General features: G+C 41.6%; 1 protein-coding gene across 6 annotated transcripts in view; it reads right to left on the reverse strand.

Moving 5' to 3' along the window:
- The window catches only part of IL12RB2 (interleukin 12 receptor subunit beta 2), a 70,864-nt gene that overhangs the window by 19,282 nt on the left and 38,356 nt on the right, over window positions 1–13,226 (reverse strand). For all 6 annotated transcript variants that reach the window (XM_072974228.1, XM_072974225.1, XM_072974229.1 and 3 more), the window contains 2 exons: window positions 11,355–11,574; window positions 3,523–3,723 (listed from right to left, as the gene is read on the reverse strand). In XM_072974228.1, coding sequence (XP_072830329.1) covers window positions 3,523–3,723; window positions 11,355–11,574 — 421 coding nt within the window. The remainder of the gene's footprint in view (window positions 1–3,522; window positions 3,724–11,354; window positions 11,575–13,226) is intronic.

A 13,226-nucleotide genomic window follows, 5' to 3' on the forward strand; every position in this document is an offset into this window, starting at 1 on the left:
CTGCATCCTGCCATGCAAAGCATGAGTTCAGGGCAGAGGCCTTGGGAACTGCTGCATCGGGAGCTGTGGGCTCCTTCTTGCGAAGCCTCCCCTAGTGGGGGAGGGAGGAGAGGGTGGTCACAACCTGGCTGGCGTTTCCCTTAGAGTAGTGTCCTCTTGAGCTCATTCCCCGCTTCTGACCTTACAAACTCCTGTTTTACTGGCAAATTCTGACATGAACACTCCGTAATCATGTCTGCTCCCCACCTCAAAAATTCCTTAGCCTTTGCTGCTCAGTGGATGGAGCCCACGCTCTTAACATTTTCATTTCTTTCTACCTTCTAGCCTCAACTTACAGGCTCACTTCCTGAGACTCCGTGCATACACAGACACCTGGCATCCTTGGGCAAGGGCTGTGTCTCCGTTTATAAACCATGTCTTAGGTGGTTCCTCTATTAAATGTGGAAGAAGGTAAACATTAAATGATCAGTAACGAGGAGTAGTCAGAGGAGGTATGAGGGGAGCGTGCAGAAGAGGGACCTGAATAGCTAGGCATCAGGGAAGGTTTTCTAGACACCGTGATGTCTACATGTTTGCAAAATGAGTTGCTCTGTAAGGTTGGAGCCATTTTCACCCACACAAGGCAGGACTGATGGTCTCTAGCCTAGGCCCCATTGACCTACAGTCCAGGAGTTGGACTGCACTGGGACCAGCTCCAAAACACCCACCTCTGTCCCAGCCAGATGCTGGGAAAAGACTGGTGAGGGTCTGATGGCAACGGGTCATCTCACCCACTGGAGGGGGTTACTCTGAATTCATGATAAATATGAATTAGTTAAGTGTTAAATATTCATTTCCAGAATGTAACATCAGTACAAACTAATGGTTAAGTGTTTTCAAGTAGGAGAACAACTTGAATTAATATAATTATTTTACCCAGTATTATTCATTTTAGTCAGATGAGTATGTCTAAAGTGCTTAAAAACATCTTAGTTTCCTAGGTATGGAAAACATTCTGTCTTGTCATCTCTTTTATGCATTTTGTGTAGAATTACAGAATATCTAAAAGGAAAGAACTGTAGTAACCATATGGTTCAAACTATCCCAAAGAGGTAAATCCTAATACAGTTTATAATAGGAGTTTACAACTATATAGCAGTTTGGAGTTCAGTAAATGCCTTTTCTATTTGTTGTTTCATCTGACTTGATGGGTATAATGGCCCTTAAGGAAAACTGTTCCCACTGCAACAACTCTAGTGGTTTCCACTCTAGGGACAGGGAACACACCACCTTGGGGGCAATCAGTTGTCCTATTAGAGACCATCATGTGTAAGGGGAGCTCTTTCTCAGAACTGAACTGACACCTGTCTTCTTCTCATTTCTCTGCAGGGGACGTTAGTTTTGGGCTCCAGACCAACAAAGGACACATCCTCTTTCTTATGTACATGTCAAACTGTAGTACATGTCAAACCGCCGTCACACTGCTCCACCCCCATCTAGAATTCTCTTCTGCAGGCTAAATGGTTTCCACATTAAAAGTTCCAGACCCCTGATGGCTTGCTCCCCTTCCTCTGATGCTCACTGGGTCATCCAGGCAGCATTCTCTTAAAGTACAGTGATCAAAACTGAATACAACCCACTAGAAGTCTGAGCAGCTAGACTCGAAAAGAGGCCCACAGTTAAGGAACGGCTCATGTATTATCAAGAGTGTGCTCTGTTTATTTCATTTGTGAAAGTCTTGTCTCCCTAAGCAGGGCGTGTGTATCCCCTTGGACAGGTGTAATGGTTGTTATGATAGAATGAAAACTGTATAGGATTTAGAGTTTGAAAACCTATTACAGTCCTAGCTGCATCACATATAATAATAATAAGCTAAATTATTAAGCACTTCAGATGTGTTAGGCATCATTCAAAATGATTCTGAGTTAGTCCTCATAATAACCCAGTGAGGTAGGTAATATTATTACCCCCATTTTACAGATAAGGAAACTAAGGCACAAAGAAGTTAAGTAATTTGCCCTAGGGCATACAATCTAATAAGTGACAGAGCCAGAACTCAAATCCAGATAATCTGGCTGCAGAACTTTTAATCACGGTGCTGAGCTTACACTTTAAAAATCACGTTGACATTTTTAACACCTCAACACACTCATTGCCATGCAGAAGACACATTTATCAACATTTTAATTTGGGGTGCTACTGCTGACCTAGATTAATATTAATTTTCTTAAGGATGATTTTGAATTATTACAGGACAACAATAAGCAGGAGAAAAACAGAAGGAGCAAAATACTGTAGTTCCGGCTTCTGAACATGTCAGAATGTACACACACGTGCCTTGTTCATCAAAATTCATCCTGGAACAAGATTTCCAAGCAGATGATTCCTTAACTAACCTAACTTTAATATGCCAGGAATACCATTTCTCTTTGGGAAAATTAAAAGAAGAAGGAATTTCTACTAATAGTGTTTTTGGTTGTTACTAACATATTCCCTGGTAAGTCATGGAGGCCTCTGAGTATTTCAAATACAAAACAACGTTAGAAGCTGACTGTGGCTAACAGACAGAGTAGGACTTCAGAGTTTGTGAACTGAGAACTTGAGACCTTGCCCTTTAATGCTTGTTCAGCAAGTGTCAACTACCTGCAGTGTGACTAAGACGCAGTCTCTCCTCTGAGAGAAGAAGTTAAGGATTCTTTGCAATGGTCAGGAACAGCGAGCCTGTTTGGGGGTTGCTGCAATGATAGCTAAAGGGCAAGCATCAGACCGATGGGAGGAAGATGTACAGTCTTTTACAGTCATTTGTAAAAACGATTAAAAATGGCCATCTTGCATTTTCCTGTTGTCCAGTGCTGCTTATACTCAGGATTGACTGGTTGATTATTTGCGGGATTTCTCTTTAAATTCATACAATATGATACAGAAATTTAGGATTTGCTCTAAGCATAAAATGACAGTGTAAAAAAAAAGATACTGATTAAAGTTCTGTCCAATCATTTAAATGCATTTTCAGACGCTTTCTATTGTAAGCACTTGATTTTAACCACTGACAGATTCAGAGTTTGAGGACTAGAGAACCAATTATTGCATAGATAATTGTGGATTTATTATCACACAAATTATAACTAGCAGAATTGGGAATGAAACATTTCCTGGTTTCCTCATCTGTACAACGGGTATAATAACTCTGGCTACACATGATTGTACTCAGAATTAGATGAATTCCCAGATGGAAGGGTCCATTGCACTGACTGGCTACTACTTAGCTCTCAGCCATGCTTGTTTGGTTCAATGACGCATTCATCTTGCATAGTACATGTGCGGTACTAGGCATGCGGGCTTTGCATAAACACCAGGGTTTGCAGTCAATCAGTGGGTCTTCCATGGCTGCAGTGGTGCATCCTGATGGACTCTAGGTCACCACTGTCCCTCTTCTCCTGCAGCCGCCTGTAGCTGAAGGCATGGCTCTGGGTTCCTGCCTGCAATTTCCTTGCAAAATGTGAACTTAGCAACTCTCTAGAAGGAAGGTGAATAATTAAGTACCTGAAATCACAGCGGACAGGTTGTAGGGGGCTCTCCGCAGCCAGCTCACAGGGGGCTGCGTGCTGCCCCCCGGGTGGAGCTCCCTCCACTCCACCACGTACTCCCCCACGGCACAGGCAGCTTTCCCTGGAGGTGCCCACGTCACCACGAGGCTGTCCACACCCCCCGAGTCTGCAGAGACCTGGCGCGGAGCCAGCGACCCTTGGTGGGGAAGAGAGGGAGGGGCAAAGACAAAAGCACAGAGGATAAACACATACAAAACAACTCATCTCAGCAAAGCTGCAGCAAGAACCAATTTCTTTTTAAGGACTTCGGGTTCACAGATGTGCTCATCCTACTTCTCCGAGGCCTGGCATCAGGGCCAGGACCCTGTGCAGTGTTACGTGTGGGATTATTTTCCCCTTCACCTTCCACTTCACTTTCCATTTCTGTGTTCCCAAAGGCACCAGCTCTAGTGAATATAATATGCATCCTTCTAATCTACCTCCCATATGTTTATTTAGACATATATGTGTCCTTGAAAATTATGCTGCTTTGTGCTTATGTGTTGTATTTTCATAAAACGTGTTGGGGTAAATGTAATGCTCTGACGTTTTTTCACTCAACATTAAGTTTCTGGGATATATCCATCCTGCCGCCATATGTAAATCTAGCTTATTCCTTCTGTCGGCTGCCTCAACCCTTTTCTCTGTCCAGTCACCAAGTGACGAGCAGTAGGTTCCTTCCAACTTTTTGCTAACACAAACAAGGATGCAATGAACATTATCTTGCACATCCTTGTGCAAGAGTATCGCCCTCTCTCTATATATATAAATATGCACAGAACTGCTCAATTATGGAGTAAATTCACATATTTCACTAAATATGGCCAGACCGATCCCTAAAATAGCCAATCAGTTGACATTTCCAACAAGAAAAGCATGAGGGTTCTCATTTCCCCATCAACATTTGGCATTTCCTGACTTTCTGATTTTGCCAGTCTGGTACGTGTAAGGTGGTATTGGTATTTAATTGTGGTTCAATTTTCGTTTTCTGGTTTCTTATGAGGCTGAGCCTCTCTTCACATGTTACTAGCTGTCTGACTTTCCCCTTCTTATACTTCGCTCATTTTTTCTGTTGTGTTTCCTGTCCTCTTCCTGATTTGAAGAAATAGCTTTTATATTCTAGATATTAATTGTCAGTTTTCAACACTAAAAATATCTTACTCCAGTCTTTCAACTCTCTAATTTATTTGTTAATCTCCGATGTATTTGTTGCACATAAATAGTTACTTTGATGTAGGTAAATTCACCCATGGTTTGTGTATTTTGAGTCTTGTTTATGAAATCCTTCCATTCTGGGGTCACAGAGATACACAACCACATTTTCTCCTGTTGACTTTTGGTTTTACCTTTCACCTTTAGGTTTTTAATCCAAATCTAGCTGAAGGGTTTTTTTTCTTTTTAAACGGGAACAAACTTATTATTTTTTCCACATGGTAAGTCAGTTTTTCCAAATGTGTTACCATCTCTGCCACACACCAAGTTCCACACATTCATGGGTCCACGTCCGGTCCTCTTCACCAGCACACACTGTTCACATCACTAGCTCTGTGACACCTATTTGGTTGGTAACATCCTTTCTTATTTTGCTCTTCTTTTTCAAAGTAATCTTGGGTATTCATGAAATTTTATTCTTCCATAGAGCTTTTAGAATCAGATTATCAGAGTCTTCAAAAATTTCAGTGTTATTTGTATTGGAATTATATTAAATTTATAGCTAAATTCAGGGAAAACTGATACTATTACAATGTTAAATTGCCCCATTAGTAAATATGCTGCTTCATTAAAATTATTTGGGTCTCCTTTTATGTATTTTAATGGAATTTTAAAAAATTCCTATTAAAGTTTTCATGCATTCTGTTAGGTTAATTCCTCGCCACTTTATACTTTTAGTTTGCTATTTAAATGGCATTTTATTTTCTACTGCTTTTTCTACTATTAATTTTTGTGTGTTATTCTTATTCTGGTAAACCTCTCTAATTAGTTCTAATAATTTGTCTATTGCCCTTGTTAAATTTTCCATGCAATAATCTTTTTAGCTACACACTTAAAATATCTCCTCCTTTCAATCTTTAAATTATATCTCTTATTTTCTTTTTATCGTGTTGCTAATTTTCAAGAGAATTTTCCTGTGTAACTTTATTAAGGTGATGCTTGCTGCATATTTTGGGTAGAAAGTCTTAAAAAAGCAAAAAAGTTCTTTTATTCATAGTTTTCAAATAGCTTTTATTTTTTATAAAATACTACTTGTTTACTAAAAACTTTGCTTTACTAAATACTTTTCTACATCTGTTAAGAACATATTCCTTTTCCTCTCTTTCGGTATTAATGTAATAAATTACATTTTTCTGATACTGATCAATTTTTGTATTCTTGGGATCAAACTGCTTGATTATTTGGCACTCCTTTTCTTCTTTCTTTCTAAAATAGACTTTATTTTTTTAAGCAGTTTTAATTTCACAGTAAAACTGAGTGGAAGGTACAGAGATCATTCATATTCCCCTGACCCCAGACACACATTGCTTCCCCACTATCGACATCCTGTACCAGAGCAGTACATTCTAAAAAATATTTTAAGTGTTTTTTTTTTCCCTTTCATTTACTTTTTTCTCTTAGTGGGAATTTCTTTTTTTTAGGTGACTGTCATTACTTCTGTTTCTATTCTTTCAGTGTTTTAAGTTTTCTCATTTTTAAAATTCTTTTCCTCTTTGGATGCTTTTTAGAAGAGTTTCTCACCCAATCTTCCACTCTCTCCTTCAATCTTCAGATAAGTCCTTTCTGCTATCCAACCCACTGGCTGAGCTCTTTATTTCAACAACTGAACTTTCCATACTGAATCTCTTGATTTGGGGCTTTTCCACAACCACCTATTTCTGATTCATGTTTCCAGCTTCCTCTCTTATCTTTCTGAGGATACCTATTATGCTTCTAAACTCTTGCTCTTTCTGTTGTGTTGATTATACTTCCTCCAGTACTGGTGGTCCCATTTGATGTCTTTCTTTCCCGGAACTTGTGCCCCTCAGATTTCTCCGAATTTTCTCTTCTGGGATCATACTTCATTTTCTTGGATTGATCGGCAGCCTCGGTCTTTATTTTCTGTGTGTGTGGTGGTGGCGGGGGGAGGGAAAGCTTAGCTGTAATTCATACTCCTCCAGGTCAGTGTGGGTGAGGAGGAGGAGCTTTTCAGGATGGAAGGCCAGACGCCCGCGATGATGCAGCCTGAGCTCTGCCTGTGCCCCGTCGTGTACCTGGTAGCTCCAGAACCGTCCCATCCCTCTGTGCCGGGACTGCTTTTCATGGGGGAGTGGGCCTTTTATTCTCTTCTGTAATTGCCGGGCCTTGGGGTAAATGGCAGGAGAAAATCTCAGGCACTCTCTGTTAGGTTCCAGGGCTTCTGTGAAGCTACTCTGCCCTGCCCTCCAGACTTTCCTGTCCCACAGTAAAAATGCCCGGGCGATGGATATCTCAGGGAACACAGGCAAGAAAAAGAAGTGGGATCAGCAAGTGCTACCCCAGCCTTCCCCCTCATCACTATTTCCCTTTCACAGGTGCTCAGCCATCCCATCCTACCTCTCCTGTGGCATTGTCGGAGTGAGTTTGGTGGTGAGAGCCTGGAACCTATCTTGCCAGGAACTGGGATTCCCCAGCTGTGGTTCTTTACCTTCATTTGCCTTAGTATCTTATTTTCTGGCTATGCCACAAGATTGTTTTTGCTTCGTTTGTTTGTTTGTTTTGAGACAGTAAAGGATTCATTCAGTTAATATGTACTGAGCACCAAGAGTTTGCAAGACCCTTTGCCAGGTGAGGGGCTCACGCAGCCAAGGAACCTTTCTAATCAGTGCTCTCTCTGGAATTAACTAAGCAAACCAGCCTGGCATTGCTCAGCCTCTGAGTTACCACACTTGCCAGGAACCAGCCTAGATTTCCTCCCCATGATGTCTGCCAAGGCATGCCCTCTCCTTTAGAACTCTGCTAACAACTCTCCTCTCTGACACCTCTCAGAATTATTCCTTTAGCCTCCATCATTCAACTCCCCATCTTCATTTTCATAGAGTTATGCAGTTCATGAGGCATTTGGAAAAAGTGCCCACCTAAGAGACAGGTGGCCTGGTTTTTCAGTCCAGCTCTGCCACTAATTGGATGTGTGATCTTGGCTAAGTTACTTCACCACCTGGCGCCTCAGTCTCTGACATCTGTGTGGGCCTCTGTCTACGGCTGCACTGGCTTCTGATTCTGGCCGTATTTTCAAGAATTCTTGAGCACAGGGACTGGTCTGAAATATTAAATATGCTTTACTTGTTGACTGGTGGGTTTAGAACACCTTCAACTTTCATCATAAACCAACAAAATCATTCCTGCGCTTCTTAATATGCAGCACTATGGCATATGCCTTTTATAACAAAATTGTCCCTGCTTTCTCAAAATCAACATAATTCCACCCGCTGGGGTATTATTTTTCCCTTTCTGGAAGGAAAGTCATTTACGTGAGTAGTGTGAACATATATTGAAAGAGACAGAGACAAATAACACGGTGTTATTTCCACAGAAGATGCAGAACTGGTGTGAGACAAGGGGGCTCCGGGATGGCACCATGTGATTGATTTGCCAATCTGTCCCCCAGGTCACCCTGGGATGCACAACGACCCCTACTGGATAGTTGAGGTATGGCCTCAGGAGAGGCAATAGGCTCTTGAGGTCCCAGGTTTTCCAGGACCCTCTCGGCAACAGCTCAGTCCTAGAGAACTGTTTCAACGTCCTGCTTTACCAACCCTCCATGTTCATCCTTACTAAGCCTCACCCTCATTCAACACCTCTCCGTTCCGAGAGGAGGAAGTGTTCCTCTTACACCTTTTTGCTGCTGGACCCCATCATCTCCCAGCTCCTCAGGGACTCCATTCCGTTGATGTTCACCCTCTTTCCCCTTTTATCTTCAACTCTTTCCTACCCCAGTTCTTTTCAAAGTATACGCCTGCTCAGATCTCACATAAAAACAAGCACACCTGCACACCTGCACTCCTTCACCTGGCTGACACCAACTTGTCTCTCTACTCTGTTCACATGTTGCCTCCTCTCCAAGCCCATGGAGAGTCTGCTCCGGGAGTGTCCTGTGCGCATCTCTAATCTCACACTTACACTGCACTGCAGTTTACCTGTCTGTGTCTGCCTCCTCACTGGACAAAATGTAACTGTGGGACCCTGACTGTGTTTTTTACCTATTGCTGGACTCCAGTGATCCTATATAGTAATCTCAATAAATTATTGTGGAATGAATAGAGGCCAACACTAAAATAATGAGTGTGTCCTTTTGAGGAGTTGTTTCCAACTCTAAATAAAGGAACTGAAATGAGCCCAGAAAGTTCAAAGTATTGAACAAAGTAAGGTATTTTGACATACTATATCTTAACAAGAGCAGGATACTAAACAGCAGTAAGATTGCAATGCCCCCCACCCCAACAGAATTTCCTTTAAAAGTTACATATGTTTTACTTAACCATTGAAGAAAAAATTTTAAATATAAAAATCACCTGTAATACCATAATGCAGAGATGACCTCTGTTAATACTTCCCTGCACATTCTCCTGGTTTGTTTTACTATGCTAAAACGTGCATTTGTGTAAATATATATTTTAAATGACATTGTCCCATGTATACTTTCGAAGCCTGCTTTTTCACTTGATTATGTGTATCTTTCCAATGTCAATAAAAACAGATCTACAACATTACTCTCATGCTGGGAAGGGATTCAGGTGAGTGAGGGTCACAATGTATTTAACCGATCCATCCTCAATTATCACATATTTAGGCTGTTGGTGGTGTTTCATTATTTCAGAAACATTTCAACAAACCTCTTTGCGCTCACATGTTTAAGCACGTGCCTTATTTGCTGAGGATACATTTCCAATAGCAAAATTTCTTGGTCAAAAGATATGTTCATATTTAAAGATTGACAGTGTTACAAATTGCCAAGTTTCTCTTCAGGAAGTTGTACCAATTTAAACACCCACCAGCAGTCTACAAGAGTGTCTTTCCCCCACCCTCTCACCAGTTATGAGTTATGCTAATTCTACTTACACTTTCTTGGTCTGATTTGATTTCTCATTTTTTTTTCAAAATTTGTATATCATTGATTGCTAGCTGAACATGTTTTCATATTTTTATTGCTCCTTTGATATTTATTTTTTCAGCTGCCTGTTCATATCCCACAATCTCTTATTTATTTGAATAAGTTAGATACAGATAATTAATCCTCTTTTTGTCAAAATGTACATACACTTTTCCTAAATTGCTAATTGCATTTTAAAGCCATTTATGGTGTTTTAAAAATTTTTGCTTTACTATGCATAAAGTTTAAGCTTCTATTCCCCATAGTTAATCCACCTTTCCCTGCAGGTCTCTGCCTTAGATGCTTTCTCCACATGAGGCAGAGATCACTAGCTACCAACCAGATACCCTCTCCCCATCTTCTTTAGCAAGGGAACAATGTACTTCTGAGCCTCCTCTGCAGCTGGATGTGACCAGGTGACCAGTTAGAGTCAATGACTGCAAGTGTTGTCATGTGACCAGGGGTGAAGCCCCTCATGAGTGAGGGGTGAGGCTTCTCCTTTCTTCTTTTCTGCTGCCTAGAAGGAAACAGCTAGAGCCCCAGAGCCATCCTGGACCATTTCCATCTTATGGATGGAAGCCAACTTGGCCGTGGGTACAGAAGGAGGAGCCTGGAGGCCTCATGCTGTTATGAAGCTGTCACACCAGCCCTGGGCTCTCTACCTCCAAACGGCTTTCATACAAGAGAATAAATAAGTCACCGTAGTCAGGCCTCTGGTAAAAGCAACCCTTCCTCCTAAGGGCAATTCCTAACTCATATACCAACCCAAGGATATATCAATATTTACTTGTATTTTTATCTACTATATTAAATCTATATCTACAGACATATGACTGAAAAGATATATAACCAAGATTTAACAGTATTGATAAGATAACTATTTTTGGTAGAAGCTTCTTCAAATGATAATTGCTAGACCCGCATGCAGATAAAACTATTTACACTAAATTTTAAGGAGGAATCTAATTATAGAGTTTTATTCTATCAGGCATTTTTGGAAAAAATTAGGCCAATGATCTAGATGTGAAATACTTGTATAATACAGATGTTGAGAAATAAGTTTAATATCTATTTTCTTGACTAATTATGGGGCTTTCATTGTGACAAGTTAGTTTTCAGAGGATGCAACTATGAAATGTGTATAGCTAGCTGGGAGGTTTTCAGTGTAGATAATTAGATACACATCTAAATTTGTGTAATAAAGAGCTGTAGTATAGCAAAATTTTACTATAGTTCCATTACAGCCAGAATTTCATTTTAATAGCATTGCTTTTAAAATATGTTTCAACTGTAGGTACATTTTTTCTAGAACTTGACAACACATACTATTCCTGCCTCTGGAAACATTAGCCAGATATTAGTGTTCAGTTTAATGTAACTAATATTTCCTTAACTGATATTTACAAAGCATGTGCTATATGTTAGTCTCTGTATTTAGTCTCCAATGACCTGCAATTCAGGTAAGATAATCCCCACTAGAGAGGGGGAACCTGAAGCTCTGAGGGGTTAACTTGTCCAAGGCCACTCACTGGCCAAGTGGAAATTTCACACAGCCTCTGGAGGCTGTTGACTCCAAAGTTTAAACTCCTGTGCTATTCATGCCAGGCCCTGGGCTGGGCCTGTGGGAGATAAGAGATGAATAAGACACAGTTTCCCACAGGCAACATGAAAGAAAATTTGGTACTTACCTGCCCCACATAGGTCCGTTATGTTAATACGACTGGGCAGGGAACTGCCTTTTGAGTTGGCTGCAGACACAGCCACAGTCCAGTTCCCAGTTCTGGGAATGACCCAAGTCCAGGACGTGTGTCTTGTGATGTTCTGTAGTGTGACTTTTCCCTCTGCCACCTCCTGCAGGGTCACTTGATAGTGGAGAATTTTTCCTCTTGCCGCTGATAGACTCAGATTCTGCAACAAAACACATCCACTTACTATGTAGTCTCAGACAAGGTCACTGGATGCTCTGTGCCAGGGTCTCAGGACCCCCTGCAGCAGGTGGCTACATCTGAGTGACCTTTTTATTTACATCTTCTCATCTCCTCCTCTGCACACTTTTATGCCTCCACCCATCCCTGCCATTTAGAAAAAAGTATCAGTTAGCATTTTTTTAAAGCTAATTCTTAAAAATACACTGATTTCCCTTTCTTGCTTCAGACTGAAACTTCCTAATAGTAGAAAACTCAATTACATCCAATGGAACAAGTGAGAGATCTGAACAAGATCTGGATTTGAGTTCCAACTCTACCAACCAACAGCTGTGTGACTCTGGGCAAGGCACTTAGCACCTCTGAGTCTCCACTTCTAAATTTGTGAAACTCACACATGTATGCGTTTTTATATGGAAAGTACAATGCTGCTCCTGAAATAAAAAACAACATTTTCAAGAGTTAAACTAGTAAAACTCCACACTGTGTGAACTGGATTCACCATCTGTGCTAGGAAACTAAGATGCTGTTTATATATGTGTAACTGAGTTTTGGAACTGCAAGAATTCCAGTTGGGATCGTCTGCCAACAATCTCCACAAGTAAGCAGAAAACAAATTATTTGTATTGTAACCCTGTCTGGAGAAGGACCACGGGAAACAGAAGCACTGGAAGTGGGGTGCTGCCAAGGCCTGTGCTGGCAGTGCCCGTCCAGGCCCAGTGCAGGGAGAGGGAGGCGTCGCACACCAGACTTAAGGATCAGTTTTCTTGGCGAGGCTTTTCCTTCCATGGGGTGCGGGGTAACCTCAAGCTGCTGAAAGACGCACCTTAGGATTGACCAGTGCCCCCTTCTCTGGTTCCCTGCTCCCTAAGCCATCTTCTAATAATTCGGTTTCCTACGTCATGTATCTGTCAGGAGAGGCTGGGCTAACATGAACATCTGGCTCACTTAAAATTTGTATCTTTCACTTTATGTGAAAAAGTCGGCCTTCTGATTATAATTTGGCTCCTGAAATAATCAGCATGGTGGGAGAGGATGTTCCTTTCTGCTGACTCAAGCCTTCTGGTTGGCCCAACAGCTGCATTTCTCACTGTAAATTAATGCACGAATATCCAGCTTTTTATACTTCAGTCTGAGGAGCTTGGTTAATGCAAGTCCTGTCCTAGGTGCCCTTCTGGATCCACAAGGCCCGAGACTGGATCATAAACCATGGTCCGTGCACTGGGTGAGTGCCATGTCACTGGGGGCACTTCTGGGTGCACGTGCAGCTTTTCCCTAGAAGACACCTTGTGTCCTGGCAAGAACCAAGAGAGTTAGCATTGCAAATATCCATCACAGCTGATCTCACAGGCCTCTTGTGTGGATTAAAATAGGTGAGTGCTTTTGACATTATGATGTTCTCAACTGTTATTAATAAACATGCCCTTTGTCATAGGAGAAAAAACAGGATAAATTACAGCGAGAGCTGGCTAGGGAAGACCATTCCCTTAGCTCTCTCTCACTCTGTCCTTCCCTACCTGTCTCCTCTGCAGCTCCAGAGGGAGGACTCTCACCACACCCCATGCACCCCCACCCCAAGCTCACAAAGCTCCCCATACTTGCCAGGCTCCCAAAGGGCAACTAAAAGGATACAGA

The sequence above is a fragment of the Vicugna pacos genome, chromosome 13 (assembly GCF_048564905.1).
Source record: "Vicugna pacos chromosome 13, VicPac4, whole genome shotgun sequence".
Classification (NCBI taxonomy): Eukaryota; Metazoa; Chordata; class Mammalia; order Artiodactyla; family Camelidae; genus Vicugna; species Vicugna pacos.